The 20037-nt window shown below is 35.5% G+C and overlaps 1 protein-coding gene across 2 annotated transcripts in view; it reads right to left on the bottom strand.

Moving 5' to 3' along the window:
- Window positions 1-20037, bottom strand: part of TTC17 (tetratricopeptide repeat domain 17) — a 93770-nt gene that overhangs the window by 41731 nt on the left and 32002 nt on the right. For both annotated transcript variants that reach the window (XM_054587130.1, XM_054587129.1), the window contains exons 11-16: window positions 19873-20019; window positions 18433-18548; window positions 18111-18276; window positions 16872-16949; window positions 16509-16733; window positions 10176-10362 (exon numbers count right to left, since the gene is read on the bottom strand). In XM_054587130.1, the coding sequence (XP_054443105.1) occupies window positions 10176-10362; window positions 16509-16733; window positions 16872-16949; window positions 18111-18276; window positions 18433-18548; window positions 19873-20019 (919 nt within the window). The remainder of the gene's footprint in view (window positions 1-10175; window positions 10363-16508; window positions 16734-16871; window positions 16950-18110; window positions 18277-18432; window positions 18549-19872; window positions 20020-20037) is intronic.

Here is a 20037-nt window from a genome sequence, read left to right on the forward strand (position 1 = left end):
AAACCGCTGTTTTTTATACAGGTAACTTAGAAACACAGTCTGTATATTTTATTTTATTATAATTTTAGTGACCTCATAATTTCATGATATTTAATTTCTCTAGTAAGATAACCTGTCTTTTAGAAAAGGTAGTAAAGGAAATCATGAAGTGAACAAAAATATATCTTTCAATTGCTCACCAAATTACTTTAAAATGTTACCAGGAAACTAACTGCGGGGGGCATGTGGGTCTTTGGTACCACACAGAGTAACAGGAGGAAAGAAATCTTTCTAGGAACAGACACCTTTATGATTTCCACATCTAGAGATTGTGACAGAGTCCTATATACCTCCTTCTAAGAGGAACATTTCACGGAAGAAATTTAAATCCTTCCTCAACTGCAGCCTGACCATTTGAACTGGGGCAAATCAACTTAACTTCTCTATGTCTAGGTTCTTTGTCTCAAGTTCTGAAATGGACAGGTAAACTACTGTCCCACAATTAGAGGATTCTTGGGAAACAACACTAATGAAACCACGGAGAACATAAGCATACAGAACTCCGTGAATCTGGGTGAAACCTAGGTTGCTACGACTGCATCTTAGACAGGTGAGGCTGCCCCATCTCCTCTGCCCTGCACTGTCTGTACTTAGGAAAGAAAAGAGAAATAGTTTCAGCAGAAACAACGGCTCCATAGACTTGTTCTCATTCAGCAATTACTGCTGAATGAAATTTTTGGCAGGTTTTAAAGACATAGTTGTGTACTAAGTGACCTTAAAAGTGCAATACCAGGTAGGAAACAGACCATATTAAAGACCTGAAATCAGCAACCTCAGGATTACACAGGCATTTCCTCCTAGTGAGGTGAATGAGTCAGAAGCAAGTTTAAAAAAGAAAACTAAAAAAGAAAAGTGTATGACCTCAAATACAAGAAAATGTTTATTACCCTACTTACTACATATTCTGGAGTTGAAATCTACCCTGGGAACACTGTTCATACATGGTAGCAGAATATGTTTTGCGTAAGAATTCAGAGCTGCATTTGCATTGGTTTCTGCAGACCTGTATTTATTTCCTGCCACCTCCAAGAGGAGAAAAAGGAGAACTGGATGTAAATCTGACCTTTCTGTCATGCCATGTGGTCTTAAGTGACTAAAGCAAAGTCAGCATCAATTGAGACACACAGATACCATGAAAGTGGCCTGTGGAAGGAACAACTCCAGTGATGGAATCCAAGCTCTTGGCAGCTATATAACTTCCCCTAGAAATGTGAAAGGTCAGACTAGATTTCTAAACAAGGGAATTTAAATACTCGCTGAAAGTTTACTATGAAAGATGTTCCCATGCAAAAAAAAAAAATTAACTACCTCAGCTGCTATAATTATTATTAAGTTTAAATCTCTGGCTTACTTCATCCTAGGGAAATTTATCTCAACCAAGAATACTGGGGAAACAAATCCAATAGGTTTTCTCAGACTCGCTGATATACCAATAAGTTTTTATGAGGGTCAACAAGGACCTTTTCTTATAACTGTTATTAAAAACTGTGTGGATAGGGGGTGGAAGATTACAAGCTATCTATTAGATGTGCCAGCATCTAGTGGACAAGTGAGACTATAAAATTCCTTTTCCGTACTCCCTCCTATGGTATTGCAGCTACAGACCTTAACAGCTCTCTCTCTCTCTCTCTCTATATGTATAGTGAGTGGTGGTTTGGTAAAAGCATTCTGGGTAAACGGTGGGTGGATAAAATTAATTTCCCTTTATTATTAGGTATTTTCAGTACTTCAAACTGGAAAGATCATCAGCCAATATGCCATTTTTTTAATTCTATGTGCTAAACTTCGGGATCAGGGTATGAAGATGAAAAAAAAGAAAGGGTCAGTCCTTGTTCACAAGGAGCCAGAGAAGTCTTGTATACAGGGGATTTGTGGCTCATACACAAGTGACTACAAGAGCAAGTCACAGGGCTGGAGAGGCACAGGTAGGTAGACTGATTGGTTACACCTTACTTGTAATAAAGAGATCAGTGGGCATTGAAAAATGGGTAGGATTAGGAATTTTATGGAGGGGCTAGGGGGACCTATGGGGAACTGCTGTAGAAAACATGAGCAGACACATGGAACCAGGAAAGCAGGATGTACGTAGTAAAGAAAACAGGCTATTCACAAGAGCATTATCAAAAATCAGTTTGGTACAATTTCCATTGACTCTGCAAAAGGCAGAATGGTATTATAGTTCTTATGTGGCAAGTGGGCTTAAATTCACCACACCTATTTGAGTCAACCACACACTCTTGCAGTGAATCAGCTTCACTCAATTCTTAATACTTGGCTGTAGGATGCATATATCAGGACTTTGAAACCTGTAATACATTAACCAGTTTTAATTCTTCTTACAAAAATAAATGGTGGTAAGCTACCTAGTAACATATAAAATGCTATAAAAGCTGAGTCTTTAAGACTGTGTGTGTGTGTTTCTTTTAAAGCAGATATCTTCACTAATTCTTATGAAGAATGTGATGATAAAGCAAAAGTCCTTAATTGCAAGTAGCATATACTGGGTAGTCCACAGGAGGGCAGCAAAATGCAGGGTTTCTTTTCCTTCAAAACCTGAACTCCATGGAAATAGCTTTAAGCTACAATTTATAAACCTACTGAACATTAGGTTGAAGGATACAGACTAAACAAGTTATAAAAGGGAATATGATTTAGGTAAATAGATGCTATAAAGATAGAACATTGTGAAGACAACACAGGTTAATTCTTCTGTACACTGGGACAGATACTACAGCTCATGTACATAGTTTGGAAATTCTCCCATTTTTTTTTCCTATAGTGGGGAAAGCTTTCAAATACATGTTAATAGAGAAGCTTGCATAAAATTCTAAGCATACATAGATGTTAAGTTCTGACTTTTGTATAACATTTATTCATAATTTCTAAAGTTCTGGGCCAAAAATTTTAGTGGGCATCTCTCTCAGTGAATTGAGAAGACCAGGGTTGAGAAATCCTAGGTTTGGTGCTCAATTATATTCGGTTACTATCAGTACCATTGTTAGTGGCACACCTGTAAACATTTCAGAAAATGAATTCTAATAAATATAACCTACCATTGATTTTGTTTTCTAATATACTAGAAATGATACTGTGTGAAGATACTGAAAGTAAAATACGTATCAAAGACATAGTAGAACAATGTAGATTGTGAAACATAACTTTTAAATTTTAAGTTAGTGAAGTTGAAGGGTGAAAAGTATTTAGAAAATATTTTAGAGTAATAAATGCTTGGAAAAATCCACTATCATGAATATTACAGATTCAATACCTGTATTTTGCTTATACTGGTATTAAAATTTATTTTCCAATTTGGTCATTAGAGAAGATACAATTATTACTTCATGAAGTTTCATTCTCTGTGACAACTTCATTTTTTCTAATCAAAAAAGGTCCTTTTAAAAAATGTTGAGCATGTCAGAGACCTTACTTAGATTTATAAACATTAAGCCCTGGCTGGAGTGGTTCAGTGGACTGAGTGCCGGCCTGCGAACCAAAGGGTCTCTGGTTTGATTCTCGGTTGGGGTGTGAGCCTGGCTTGCAGGTCAGGTCCCCAGTGAAGTGTGTGCGAGAGGAAACCATACATTGATCTTTCTCTCCCTCTTTTTTTTCTTTCCTTCCCCTCTCTCTAAAAATAAATAAATAAAATCTTTTAAAAAATTGTAAGTTTATTTAACACATTTCATTTATTTTAAAAAGGGCCAGGTGTGTTGTTACTGAAGCATGAGTTTGTTAAAGCAACTCATTCAGCCGTATTTAGATTAGATCAAGGTATACAATAACAAACTAGTAAATGTGGAAAAACAGTAATATACAAGGTCAGTCCAGAAAAAGTCCAGCCATTGGTAATGTAACAAGAATGATTCGTGTGACAGATGTCACCTGGCAGCCAAGGAGAGTGGACTGGAATGCACATGTGTGAACATTCATGACTTCACTGTATTAGTCAGTGGGGACGGTAGACACCTTTGAGTGAGCATGTGAACTGTGTGGCTATTGCATTCAATGACTGAGCGAGCAGGGCAATGAACCTGTGTCAAATTTTGCATTAAGCTTGAACATTCCTGGGCAGAAACTATTCGGATGATTCAGAAAGCTTTCGGAGATGATGCAATGAGTGCAGTGCAAACAAATGAGGCAAAAATACTTCAAAGATGGTTGAGAATCTGTTAAAAGTGTACGGGCTGCAATCAACAAAGATCAGAGACTGGCAGTGCGAGAACCAGAAGCTGATCTGGGGATTCCAAAAACTACAGTGTCTGAGATTTGACACAGAATCTTGGCATGAAACATGTCATGGCAAAATTCATTCCACAGCTTCTGCTACCAGAGCAGAAGGAACATTGTGTTGCACTTGCTAATGACCTGATTCAAACCGCTACCAATGAACCAGATTTCCTGAAGGTCATAACTGGAGAAGAATCGTGGGTCTATGGCTACGATCTGGAAATGAAGGCCCATTGTCCCAATGGAAGTTGCCTGGTTCTCCACACCTGAAGAAGGTGTGGCAAAGTCCCAGCAAGATCAAGACGACGTTAACTGTGTTTTTTAATTGGGAAGGTGTGGTCTATCACTAGTACGCCCCTCCATGCCAAACAATTAGTAAGGATACCACCTCAGTGTTCTTTGTTGGTTGAGAGATGCAAAACGATGAAAATGGCCACAGCTACGGGCAATTGGCGATTGGCAGCTTCATCATGACAACACGCCCATGCGTCATCAGATTTCATACAGAGTTTTTTTTGGCAAAACATCAAATCACCCAAGTGACTCAGTACCCCCACAGCCAAGATTTGGTGCCCTGAGACTTGGGCTTTTCCCAAAACTAAAATCACCTTTGAAAGGGAAGAGATTTCAGACTGTTGACAAGATTCAGGAAAATATGACAGGGCAGCTGATAGCAAATTCCAATAAAAGACTTTGCAGAGTGTTCTGAACAGTGGAAGAGATGCTGGGAGAACTGTGTGAGGCCCCAAGGTGCCTGCTTTGAAAGAGACTGAGGTATCATTGTCCTATGTACAATGTTTCTTGTATCATCTTCAATAAACATGTCTAGTTTTAGTATATGGCTGGATACTTTATGGACAGACCTTGTATATCAAAAATAAAAAATTAAAGCACTAGCTTCTCTTTTGCAGTCAACTTGAGAGTGGACAATTAAAAAAATCAATCTATTAACTTTTCCTTTCCCCGTCCTTGAAATGGTAGTGGCAATATAAAACTTCCTATAAAAGAGAAGGCTCTATTAAACGGTAATCCAGGGAGAGAGATGATAAGCAGTTGCTATAAGAACCTATGTACCTAACAAATGGCCATCAATAAAATGATTTCTAGATTAACGAAAGTGTGGAAAAACTATGAGCTAAATAATTCTGTACTAATTGACACATTTTAGCTATAAAGTCTTTATAAGTAGACAAATTTTAGGAGCATAATGATTATTTATTTTTAAGCTGAATGAATTCAAAGGTAACAGAATACATTACCTGTGCAGATATTCCAAGAAACATAAACTGAAAATCTGTGTGAAAAATTCCAAGACTATATATGAAAAGCAATAAAATACTTGTAGATGTTAACATACTGACTATAATTTTACTGTTAAGTTCATACTACTCAAGACACTATATTATACTATAGCTACTGTAAAAAGTTACTAATATGAATCTTTAAAGAAAATAATTTGTGGGAGATTAACAACAGTGGTCAGAAAAATTATTTTTAAAAAGGGTTTCCCAAGAGTACTTAAGTATTTTTGATCTTGAAAAGCTATCTAAAAAGTTTTAAATTGGTATCTTTTCAAAAAAGGGTAGATAAAGGTAGTTTAAATTTTTGTCTAAGTAAAACCAATATTAATTCCTTGATTATTACATGGAAAAGGAATCAGAGCCTGTCCATCTCTTGAAACCTTCGTACTGTATAATAAAAACTTCAGACAATAATATGTCAGACAAGTAAAATAACTCATGAAGCTTATTTCAATATTGCAAAAATGAAAAAGCAAAAGCAGACAGATCTGAAGCTATAGAAATGCTAACCATTATTCAGAGATTTTTGTTTACTTATCTCACAGCTTTAGTAAAGCTGTTGGATAACTTGAGCAGTTGCAATTGTTTATGTTTTCCAATGTTAAGTTCATGGTTTCTATATTTTATTTCTTTCAAGATTCAGCTTTCAAAGCTGGAACTAAACAAAGCAACTGTGAATGAACAGAATTACTATGGAAACAAGCAAAAAAACACTGTCAAAGAAAAACTCAATACTGAAATTAATTCAGTACTACCAATGAGTTTTTAAACCTAGAAATGCTCTAACACACACATACACACACACTCTCTCTCTCTCTCTCTCTCTCTCTCTCTTCTATTAGGGGGTACCAGTATTTATTTAGGGGCTAGCAGATGTTAGATCCTTTTCTAAACTAGTTAATTACAATGTATAAAGGGCTACCTTTTAAAAATCAGTAATTAATGAGTTCTTTCTAAAAGAAATAAAAAAGTATTACCACTTCTCAATTATTTTCTTTTAATGTTCCTGTACTGGATCCAATAATAATCTTGGGATAATCTGGACTATCAGACACTCACTCTTGAAGAAAAGTCTGTTTCAAGTTAGTAGTTTCTTGGGCTAGTTGAGGTTATGTTCTGAGAAAAAATTTCAAGCCAACTGAATTTCCTCTCTTGATATGAGTAACATAAAATAAGAATAAATTTCAAGAAACAAATACTGATAGCATTTTTATATACCAATGATGAACTACGAGAAAGAGAAACTAAGAAAAAAAAACCCATTTACTACAGCAACAAAAAATAAAGTACCTAGGAGTAAAGTTAACCAAGGAGGTAAAAGACCTGTACTTTGAAAACCATAGAACACTTAAAGAAATTGAAGAAGACACAAATAAATGAAAGCATATACCCTGTTCATGGATTGGAAGGATTAACATTATTAAAATGTCCATACTACCCAAACCAATCTATAGATTCAACACAATTCCTATTAAAATACTAATGGCATATTTCACAGATCTAGAACAAAAACTTCAAAAATTTATATAGAACAAAAAAAGACCCTGAAATGGCCACAGCAATCTTGAGAAAGAAGAACAAAGTCGGACAGGTCACAATATCTGATATCAAACTATACTACAATGCCACTCTAATCAGAACAGTCTGGTACTGGAGTAAGAATAGACACATAGATCAGTGGAATGGAATAGAGGGCCCAGAAATAAATCCATGACTCTATGTTCAATTAATACTTGACAAAGAGAGAAAGAGTATACAACAGAGTAAGAACAGCCTCTTCAATAAATAGTGTTAGGAGAACTGGACTGATACATGCAAAACAAACAAACAAACAAACAAAACTAGACCACCAACTTACACCATATACCAGAATAAACTCAAAATGGATAAAAGGCTTAAATGTAAGTGAGGATACCATAAAAGTCCTAATGGAAAGCATAGGCAGTAAAATTACAGATAACCCATGTAGCAATATTTTTGCCAATACGTCTCCTACAGCCAGGAAAATAAAGGAAAAAATAAACAAATAGGACTGCATCAAACTAAAAAGCTTCTGCACAGCTACAGAAACCATCATCAAAATGAAAAAACTGACTCTATGGGAGAACATATTTGCCAAAGATACCTCAGACAAAGGTTTGATCTCCCTAACATATAAAAAACTTATATGACTCAACACCAGGAAGATAAACAATCCAATAAAAAAATGGGCAAAGGACCTGAGTAGACACTTCTCCCAAAATGACATACAGATGGCCCACAGACATATGAAAAGATGCTCAAAATCACTAGCCATCAGACAGATGGAAATTAAAACCACAATGAGATATCACCTCACACCTGTCAGAATAGCCATCATTAATAAATCAACAAGCAAGTGCTGGCGAGGTTGTGGAGAAGAGGGAACCCTAGTGCACTGTTGGTGGGGATGCAGACTGGTGCCGCCACTGTGGAAAAACGAATGGAATTTCCTCAAAAAATTAAAAATGGCACTGCCTTTTGACCCAGTGATTCCACTGCTGGGAATATACCCCAAGAATTTAGAAACACTAATTCAGAAGAACTTATGCACCTCTATGTTCATAGCAGTGCTATATACAATAGCCAAGTATTGGAAACATCCTAAGTACCCATCAGTAGATGAATGGATTGAAAAACTGTGGTACACATACACAATGGAATACTGAACAGCAGAAAGAAAGGGGAAGGAATTCCTATCCTTTGCGACAGCATGGATGGAACTGAGACTATTATGCTAAGTGAAATATGCCAGTTGATGAAAGACAAATACCATATGATCTCACTTGTAAGAGGAATCTAATGAACAAAATAAACTAACGAGCAAAACAGAACCAGAGTCATGGAAACAGGGAATAGTGGAAAGAAGGGGAAGGGATTAGTTAAAGAAAATGTATGAATGACCCATGGACATGGACAATGGGGTGGGGATGGATCAGGGGGTGGGCCGGGTGGAGGGGGGCAAAGGGGGAAAAATTGGGACAACTGTAATAGAATAAACAAAAATTAAAAAACAATAAAAGGGCATCTTATTAAAAAATAAAAATAAACAAATAGTAAACAAAAGCATATAAAACTAATGCTATGGAAAAGGCCTTATAGAAAAGGGACATTATATACTTTAAATAACTTCTCAGTAACAGAAACAAATTAAGAGAGGAGGGAGATGATAATAGGTGAAAAAAATAAAAGACTCTACTAATATATAAGCAGCTCAATGGAAGAAGTAAAACCTTGTTTACAAGGCTGTCCTTAGGTAACCTACAAAACATTTTCTAGGATTCAGTAAGAAAATAAAGACCCATAATTTGTACTGTTAAAGCTCTGAATACTTTGTATACATTATGCATTTCTACTTACTTTTTTACCCAATACCTGTAAGAATCTCACTGAATCCTCCCAAAGTATATGAGATAGATTTTTATTGGCTTTCATTTTGTACATGAGGGCACAAGTTACTTGATGGGGATTAACTCTAGCACTAGGGACTCCACTACATTGCCTTGTGAAATTATGGTCTTTGACCTTCAGCATTCTTGCAAGACCTCTAGTTTACACTGTGCTCGGCATTGCTCCACAACTAAATGATGAAGTTATGTTGCTGAGAGAATTTTGGTTTCTTCACTAAAAAACCAGATTCTCATATTTTTTAAAAATGTGAGCATTACATATTGCTTATGATTGTACTGAAATCCTAAGGCACTCTAGTATAAGGAATCAGGAAAACCAGTTTTGGGTAACAAATCTACTAGTAATTACTGATTATTTTTTAGACAAATCACTTAACCAAGTGGGTATCACTCTTCTTCTTTTTTTTTAGTATCTGAAGTGAAGAAGCTGAACAGATAGCCCCGTGCTTGAATATTCCAATCAAATTTGAACATTAATGGAGCACCCTCTACAATGGTGAGGTACTGAGAATCCACACATATGTATACTGTACCTCTCATAATTCAAGTCAAATTCATTTTTTTTCTTGTAGTAAAGGTTAAACAAACATCATGGAATTCTTAGTTCTAATTGATGAATTTACAATAGTTTCGGTATTAACTCAAATATTTTGACCCAGATGGACACACATGCACACGCGTATGTATAAGTTGCATAGTAGCTTGGAAGAAAGTGAGTGAATGCAAAGAGATACCACTAATGTCAGGGGTCTATTCTAAAGGTGCAGCAAAGGTTCGGATCACCTTCACAGAAAGGCAAGGGGCTGTATTTCAGTGAATGAGCGTAGAAAAACTCACTACACCGTTTGAATTCATGGATAGGAAAAATATGCCTAACCATAAATATCAGTTGTTATAAGACATCAGAGATTTGGGGAAAAGAAAAAAAAATCTCACAGCCTACCAATCCCAGTTGAATACACTTAGTCAACTTTTCTCAGCTGGGGTTCTGGGAGAGAATTAAGCCTAACATCCTGTAGCATCTGTATAGTAAGTAATAAATAATTTCTTTCCTATGTATCTAGAATTATACTAATTATGTAATATCCTTTGGAAAAATTGAGAAAATCATTTTCTGTGTTGTTGATCGAAACAGGAATTCTGGTTGAACTCATTATTTTGCCAGCACTTAACAGGTGCTTACCACTGCAAACAGAAGAGGTGATGTTGTACAGAAAAGGATAAAACTGCATACAGCGAATCAACTTCAGGCTGCTTTCACACTCTGGGCATTTGGTAGTTAATTTCAAAGCCTGTCTAAAGGCCTCAAGTGCCCCACTGATATTCTTCAGAGCAAGGTAAGCATTTCCCAGGCTCAAAAAGGTCAGGGGCTGAAAAAAAAATCAGCAAAATGTTAATGAATTAATATTATCTGAGAATTACCAAACCTTTACATTATAGGTCTTCTGGCTTTTTTTTTAAGGTTACCCGATAAAAGTTAATGGCTAACTGTCCACTTTATTTACACCAGCCATTTCTAAACTGTATAACATAAATTTATCTTTTACTTTTTTCCTAAGATAAAAAACACATAAGGTGTGTAATGTACATTAGTATTAAGTGTATAGATCAATGAATTTTTATATATGTATACATCCCTTAACCACCACTCATCTCAATACAAAAATAAGACATTTAGAATGTTTCTAGTGCCGGGGGCAACTCAACCCCCATCCCAGAGGTAACCACTGTTGTGATGTTGTGACTTCAATGGATTAGCGTTGTCTGTTCTTGAACTTCATATAAATGGAATCAAAGAGCATGTTCTCTTAGTGTATATACAATATGTACCTTTTTGTAGCTTCTTTCACTCAACACAAACTAAGATTCAGGGGGGGAAGGCAGAAACAAATGTATTTAAAAAGTAAATAAATTAATTAAAAATTAAAAAAAAAACAAAAAAAACTAAGATTCAAGAAATTGAATTTTTCTGTGTATCAGTAATTCTTTTTAAAATAATGTACAATGTTGCATCATGTGAATATAGTACTACAGTGCGTTAATCTCTTCTCTTACTGAGAGGTATCTGAACTGTCTCCAGTTTTTGGTTATTATGAATAAAGCTACTATCAATATTCTTGTAAAGGTCTTTTGATAGCTAGTAGGTACTCATTTCCCTTGGGTATACACTTAGAAGTGGTTCTTAAGCGGGGGCTTATCACTAGTTTTAGGAGATACAACCATACAGTTTTCCAAAGTGGATGTACAGATTTATACACCTACCTGCTAGTATGAGAATTTGCTGAGTGGGTCAGTCTTTTTAAATAAGCTGTTTTAATAAGATGATTAAGTAGCACCTCACTGAGGTTTTAATCTGTATTTCCTTAATCAGTAATGATGCTGAATATTTTTTCATGTGCTTACTGGCCATTTAGATATCTTCATTTCTGAGGTGCCTGTTGTTTTCCCCATTTGAATGATATGAATGGGTTGTCTTTTCCTTACTGATTTGAAGAACTTCTCTCTCTCTCTCTCTCTCTCACACACACACACACACACACACACACACACACACACACACTCTCTCTCTCTCTCTCTCTCTCTCATACATACAAGATACAAGACCTTTGTTGGAAATATTTAGCACAAATATCTTCTGCTAGTTTGTGGTTTTCCTTTTCACTCTTAATGGTGTCTTTTGATAAATAGCAATTCTTAATTTTAATGAAGTTTAGTTTACATATTTTTCTTTAATTATAGTTAGTGCTTTTTGAAATCTTTGCCTACTATAAGGTCATGAAGACTTTCTTCTATTTTTTTTATCAAGAAGCTTTATTGTTTTATCTTTCACATTTTGGTACATGATTCACCTTAAATTAATTTTGTATACAATGTGAGGTAGGAGTAAAGGTTCATTTCTTTTTCTTTAGGGGTTATCCAAGTACTCCAGCACTTTTTTTTTTTAATTAAGAACCACTTCTAAGTGTATACCCAAGGGAAATGAGTACCTACCAGCACTATTTATTAAAAAAAACCAAAATCCCCCCACCAACACACACACACTGAACTACAGATGTGCCTTTGTCATAAATCAGGTGACCATACACATGGGGGCCTATTTCTAATTTCTCTATTATTGTTCCTTAATATATTTAAGTACATTTGTACCAATGCCATACATACTTAATTACAACCAGTCCTGAAATCTAGTAATATAAGCCTTCCAATTCCGTTTTTCTCCCTCTCACCCCAAAATTTTTTGGCTATTCTAGATCCATTTCTATGTAGATTTCAGAATGAACTTATCAATTTACACACATGTATACACTTAATTGCTTTGAGAAAAACAATACCTATGAAGTGAATCTATAAATCAATTTGGAGAGAACTTAAATCTTAATATTGAATCTTCTAATCCATGAACACGATGTGTATCTCTACTTACTTAGGTCTTCTTCCTCTTATCAGTGTATTGTAATCAGTACAGAAATCTTGTACATCCTCCTTTAGATTAATTTCTAGGTACCAGATTTTTGGATGCTATTATAGTTTTTGTATTCTATTTTCCAATTGTTTGTTGGGACTTTGTTTTTAAAAACAGCCTAAAGTATTCCATTTAGGTTGTTTTAGCTGAAATACACCTATGCTTAGTATTTTTGTAATGTGCTTGTGTATAAACCATTTATTCTACACCTGCTTTATGATTAAAAATGTTTTAAAAGATGTAAGAATGTTTTATTCTCAAATTACACTATATATCCCTATGAAACACAACACCTATGATTTACCCAACTACTTGCTTTTGATTCAGGCTGTTAGGTCATCCAAAATGTCTCATGTAACCAAACCAAGGTGTGCAAAATATTCCAGATTAGAGAGGCCTAATCTAAGTAGGTTTCAATGTACATGTAAAGTATTACTTAGTGGTTCACTCTCAGATATAAAATTAAACCCAACACATTGATTTCAAAGTTGTCTTTATATTTTGCATAAGAAAACAGCATTGTGATTACTGTTATGACCAGAATGGTGGCTGTGCAAATACCTTGTATTGAGATAAACAAGTAAGCATTTTGGAAAAAATGACAAGTTTTCATCAATTCATCCAGAATTGATGGTACAATTACTGAATATTAACTAATGTTTCAGACATTAATGTTTTAGATACTGCAGATATAACGGAAAACAAGAAAGATAAATCCCTGCCCTTGTGGATCGTATAGTCTAGTGTTACACAACTGTGAAGAAAATGTGATGGGAGACAAGCGTAGCAGGGAAGAGATCATAAGCAATACCAGAGTGGGGAAGGGAGTACTATTTTAAATAGAGTAATAAGGGAAGGACTAACTGAGAAGTTAATTTGTGAAACATTTTAAGGGTATGGAGGAACATGCTACGAAGAAATCTTGGTGGGGTGGGGTGAAGTATTCCAAACAGAGAGAACAGTGCAAAGGCCCTGAGATGGGAGCGTGGCCAGCATGCTCAAAGCATGCAAGGAAGCAGGTGAGGCCAAAACAGAATGAGCAAAGGATTGAGCTCATGGAGACGAGGTTAAAAAAAAAAAAAAAGGAAAAGAAACAAGGTAATGGAAGACTTTTACACCATTATAAATTCTTTTTTTTTTTTACTGTAAGTTACATGGAGAAACATTGCAGAGATTTGAAGAAACAAATGACATTTATTTATTTATTTATTTATTTATTTATAATAAGGATCTGATTGGTTGCTATATTGTGAATAGACTGTAGGGGGACAAATGCCAAAAGTGGAGAAGTGAGTTAGGAGGGTACTGAAATAATCCAGATAAAAGATAATGTTGGTTCAGATTGGAGAGCAGTAAAGATGATGATAAATAGAAATTCTAGGTATATTTTGAGAATAGAATCAGCAAGGTTGGCTAATAGATTGAATTTGCCCCTGGGAGAAGGAGAAAGGTATAAACAAGGCTCCAAGTTTTTGTCCTGAGCTGCTGACTTTACTGTTTCCTCAAATGGGGAAGACAGAGAAGAACAAATTGGAACAATGTTAAGAAGATGAGTTTTGGTCTTTTAGCTTTTGAGTGTGTTTTAGACATTGAAGTAGAGATGTCAAGTAAGTAAACTGTTGCAGACAGGAGTCCAGAGTTCAGAGCAAAGGTGACAGGTGGTTCAATAGGGAAAGGATAGTGCTCTAAAGATATGGTACTGGTACAACTAGATATCTATGTGGCTATGAACTTTGAGGAATAAACTTTGATCCCTACCTCACATCATAAAGAACATTTAACTTGAAATGGATCATAAACCTAAACGTACAACTTAAAACTATAAAACATCCAGAAGACAACACAGGAAAAGATCTTTGTATATTTGAGAGTTCACTATTTAATTAAAGACAAATCATAGAAAACACAAACAAAACAGAACTAATTTTTTCAAACATCTTATGAAAGAGTTAAATCTAATAATACAGAGAAAAGATGGACAAATGTAGGGGTAATTTTTAAAAGCCTAAGACAAAAAAGCAAAGAAAATATTTTTAACATGACAGATGGTTATTGTATAGAGACTACTGTATAAGAGTTCACATAACATTAAACAACTAAATTTTAACACAATGAGCAAAATGCATACATAAACTTTTACTTTAAAAATTAAAAGATAAAGCAATTTATACTACAACAGGGATGTGAAAATTTTAAAAGTAAACTTGTTTTACAAACGTAAATTCAGAGGCAGTGTGACATAGCTAAAGGTGTGAGCTCTGCGGCCTCTCTCCCTGAGTTCAAATCTGAGCTCTGACTTTTCGTAAATCGCTTGGAGTTTCTTTATCTATGAAATGGGTAAATCCTATCTTGTAGGGCTGTTCAGAGAATTAGATATGTTATTACAAGTAAAGTGCTCACTGTGGTACCTGGCTCTACACCAAAATCAGTAAAAGTTTACAATTATTTTAACTGCCCAATTCTGGTGGACATACAGGTGAAATGAGTCTTTTTAGACCTTGATTATGGCAATGTATAGGGTCCAAATCTTTTAGTGGACTGTTTGCTATTTTGTACCATAGTCATTAAAATATTCATTCTCTTCTTAGTAATTCCAGTGCTAGCCGTCTATTAAGTAAATGATTTAGCATACAGAAAAGGTCTTACTCCGAAAACTGTATTGATAATTGCTTAGCACTATCAGTAACCTAAATATCCAACAACAGAGCACTAAGCTGTGATATACCAATCCATCAAACCTTTATACAACCATTTAAATTGATGGCTACAAAACTATGAAGTAGTAAGTTATTTTTTATGTAATACATTTTAAAGATCACCAGTACAGCCAAGTTGCAATACTATGAAATATTTACATAGAAGAAAAGCTTAACAAGGAAATAATCTCAAATGTTGGTAACTGTGGATAAGGTAGTGATTAAGGGTTATTTGGGGGTATCTACCCTGATTCATTGATTTATCTTTTTATTCTTGTTTCAGTGCACAGTTTTTAACAACTGAAATTTTAGTGTAATATTCAAATATAGAAAGGCAAGTAATCTGTAAAGGAGCTCTCTTTTCCTTAGAAGAAACTGCCTAACTGCCTTGGCTGGCAGCAGTAGCAAGTGAAAAGTATAAAGGGGAATACAGCTGTATTCAACCTTCCGCTGGGATACCCACTTCCTCCATCCCATATACAGCATCTGTTCCCACAGTTTCCACCACACCTGGCACACAGTATATATTCAACAAATATCTGACGTACTTCTTTAGCAACTTGACCTGCTGTATAGTATAGTGACTGTAAACTTTTGCTTAAAATCCAGGTATGAATTTGCATTATTTTAAGGGACACTCTTAATAGACAACATTTTCTCTTCATACTCTAAAAATTAGTTCTAGAATACCTCAAATAAACCTAAACCATTCATGCACACTTTCTCTAAAAGTTTCTTTGGATAGGAAACTTACAAACTTTTAGACACCAGGTGTAAAAGCAATTTAATTACACATTTATTATAACTGTATTTCATCAAACCTAAGATGTCATCAATTGTAACCTGTATCCTAATTTCAGAGATATTAAAATATGATGAAAAAGGAAGGAATGTCTTAGAAACTATGAAATAAAGTAATTAACTGCAAAGCAGTGATGCAACTCCATGGACTGCATGCGGGAGATTTAAGGCATGAATATCAATCCACCTATCCTTATCGAAACAACCTTTAATCTGTTCTTTGGCCTAGTTGGTATAAAGATACCTATAAATTCAAGTTGTAAAACAGTGTAATATTAAGCAATGTGCATGTTGTGATGAGTAGGATAAGAAAAAGCCAGATGTTTCAGACTAAAGTAAAATAGTGGCAGTATATTTTTAGCAGCTATGGCATTCCTATATGAATGTAATTTTGTAAAAAAAATTTAACCGTATAATTACATATTTCACTCACTTAAAACAAGCACCTCAAAAATAAAACAAAATGTTTCATGTGCTCTCAAAACATGCAAATACTACTCTAATCTGAGTTACCACTACATAGCATATATAGTTACAAAGGAGCATAAAACCTTACCTCAGAGCTATTGATGGCCAAAGCTTGAAGAAGCAGCTTAGCAGCATCAAGGTGAAGGCCATAGTGAATCAAAAGGTTGGCCAGGTTCACAAGAGGAATGTCCTGGTATTGAAGTGGAGCCAAATTCAAAGCTCTCTGAAGACAAGCAATAGCAAAAGTGCTGTTTCCTACTGCTCTCCAGTAGAGTCCAGCTTCATTGAGTATCAGCCAGACGGGGGCATTTGGCTGAAAAACCCCCAAATAGTTCGTTTAATACAAGAATACAGTACTTGTTCTAAAAAGGATTTTTCAATATATGCATTTTAATTTTTAATTACAATTACTAAACACTTAAATTTCAGATGTCTCAAGTAGGTGACTCACCTTATTAATAGCATGAAATAAGAAAGACCCAATTTCTTCTTCTGGGATAGTATAGTTATTAATACGGGAAAGCAAAATCTAAAAACAACAAAAGGAAGACTGACTCAATTGAAGACAACAGGGAAGACATTTGAAAAGAATTTCTAAAGATAGCGGTCTCTACTTGAGCTCCTCACGAACAGCTAATTTGAACAGATAACTTATAATTATGTAACATGAGGACACAGACATACGAAAAGGTGTGGACCTGCTCACATGTATGCCCCTGTTTCCTATAATTAAAAAAAGCTGAAAGACATATACCCCAAATATTAAGGTGATCTATCACATCCCGTTAAAGCCAACCTAAGTGTACAGAACCGAATAAGAATTGGTTCAGAAGACAACAGCACGCAGTACCTGATGCAATAAAAAGCTATGCTTTCTAGCTGGAAAAGCACCTGATTCTAAATTAGTCTATGTTCTTGCAGCAGCATTTATATATCTGTGAGCAACTCTAAGACAGGTATCATGGTCTATTTATCTTTGTATCCCTAACATTCTAAACAATGCTTAGCACATGTTTTTGCTTCAGTAAATGTTGAAAGTAAGTAGTAACTGTTCACAGTTTTGAAATTCAATTTAAAAGGAGGCTGTTGTGATGGTCTGTTTTCTCTGTAAAAAGGTTGTTTTTCATTTGTATCTATGAAATGGTATGTAACATAGAATTTATACTCAGTAATAAAACATTCTTAGTACATGTAACTAATAGAAGTAAAGAAAACAACATAACAGAGCTTATTTATAAAAATGTTTGCAAAGTGGTTATCAACTTTAAACAAATTCCTAAGGACCTCACACAAGCCCAGAGGAGGATTGATAAGGCCAGGGAAAGAGCATCTTCAAGCTTTCAATTTATTCAAGCATCTGAAGGTTTGGAGGATGTAAAGCTAAACAGAAGTGGGCAGAACGGCCCGCATCAGGAGACGGAGCTGTGTTACCTGTCTCCGCAGCCCCCGAAGGGAGAGGAAGAGTGCTTAGGTGGTCCGCGTAACCAGCACCCCAGAGGAACACTTTCCTGGCACTCTTTCAACAGCACGGCTGACTTCTTAAGGATTTCAACAATTCTTTACCTCTATCCTTCAGTCTCATAAAGTTAAAGCTCAACAAACTCCTTCTATCAAATTTTTGTTCCAACTAGGGGGCTTGTGAAGTCACCCAGAATGGAGAGTAATAAACACCAGCCTAAGTGAGCCTTACTTTTCGTGCATGGTCATCTGGCATTTTGGCTTTCAGATCCATGCGGACCTCTAATTCTTTGACTAAGAAGGACAGAGTCTGGCTTTTTCTGAAGTCAGTTATGGAACAGTCAGGGGTTTGGGCCTCCTCTTCTGAAGAATACTCATCACTGTTGAGTTCGTGGATCCTGGCACAAGAAAAAGGAACAAGGTTCATATTTTCAAAGTTCGGGTGATGTCAAGATAAAGACTTAACCTTTCAAGTCCAAGGCTGGTGCTCTCAAAGAACTGCCAGACGACAATCATGCAGATTCAAGTGCTTTGCCAAATCCATCAGCACTTGCCTGAGTCCTTTGTTTTCAGGAGGCAGAAAATACGTTGGCAATTCTCCACCAACAGGGACTCTAGGATAGCTTTCTGCACAATCTGCTCTTTTAGGCCAAAGAATATCCTGTTTGTCCTAAGAAAGAAAGTTTCTTATCAGTTTCTTTGGATTCAATATTTCAACATGCTAAATAAATGAATTTGTAAAGGAACATAAACATAATAAGATAATTAAACAATAATTTAGTTATTTTAAGATAAAGGTAGACATTGTGGTTGATTGTGTAATATTCCTTCTACTGAAGATTATTAGTCTAAATCAGTAATTCTACCTGCTTTACCACATACTGGTTCAGAGTTGAGAAGGTCTAAGTCAGGTGAGCCAGTGAAACACAGAGAGAGACCTGCTTGGGGCTTCTGGGAAAGAAAAGCCACTCATAGTTTCTTAGGCCACATAGGAACAAAAAACTTTTTGCTCTAGTTGTTGCTGGTTGTCAGGCTTTATAATGAAACCAATACAGTGACGGCAAATTTAAGAAAAGGACATAAATGGCCATTGGTGACATCCCTGAGCCACTGAATCAACCACACTGAAATTATGCCGTACCTCTGGACTTCCTGTAATATGAAGCAAATTTTCTCTTGTTGAAGCCAATTTGAGGTGAAGGTTGTGATTTGTACTGAAAGTATACATATTCTTATTAAATTGGCACAGAAAACTACTTTTCCCTGAACTAGGACCATTTCTTTGCCAATGTCAAAGTTTAACAATTGATTTTGATTTGTAAAATGTTGACTTTTTCTAAATATAAAAGCTTGCTAGACTTATATCCTGGTGCTATCAAACTATGGTAAATTTATTTTGCACATAATTAAATCTATGTGGCTATATTAATTTTGTTATAATAAAAACAATTAAATTCTTAAAATTTGATAGTGAATAAAAAAACAGATGATCTCTGGTATTTCCATTGACTACCATAGTTATTTCTTAGCTTAGAAATGCATTTTATTAACTTGTTTATTATCTGCATCTTCCGCTAGAATTTAAGCTCCAGCAGAGCAAGGAATCTGTGTACTATATTCATAGTACCAGCCTGGTATACAGTTGGAAGCTTAATAAAAGAAAGCTGATCAAAAAAGTATATCCAAGTATATACTTAGATCAAGTTTAGAAACTTGTTAGGGCTGGTAACTGTACTCAGAGCCCAAAGCCTGAATAGAAATCAGAAAGTCTATCTGTCCCATTTGACTGGAAAAAAGTCAAGGCAGATCCAGTGTCTTATTTACCTACTATCTAGCAGAATGTCTTCCATTTAGCAGAAGTTTAATTAAATGCTGAACTGAGCTAAACTGTGCTAAACTGTGATAGCGGCCATAGTAATCAGTGAGGTTGGAGCTACTGCCTTAAACGAGGTTGTCTGTTTGGGAAACTCCTTCATCCCCCTTTGTTAACTTACCCTGTATGCATCAGAGTCCTTGCCCCAGATCCAAAGAATAGAATGGGCTACAGGAGAAGCCTTGACCAAATCACTGATGTCACTCTGATTTGCTGGAACGTCAAAGTTCACAGACATCATACTGGAGGTTGATGAATCTTCACCAAACTAGAAAATGAAAAGGTC

The sequence above is a fragment of the Pteronotus mesoamericanus genome, unplaced genomic scaffold (assembly GCF_021234165.1).
Source record: "Pteronotus mesoamericanus isolate MK-2021 breed Mesoamerican mustached bat unplaced genomic scaffold, CSHL_Meso_final scaffold_1066, whole genome shotgun sequence".
NCBI lineage: Eukaryota > Metazoa > Chordata > Mammalia > Chiroptera > Mormoopidae > Pteronotus > Pteronotus mesoamericanus.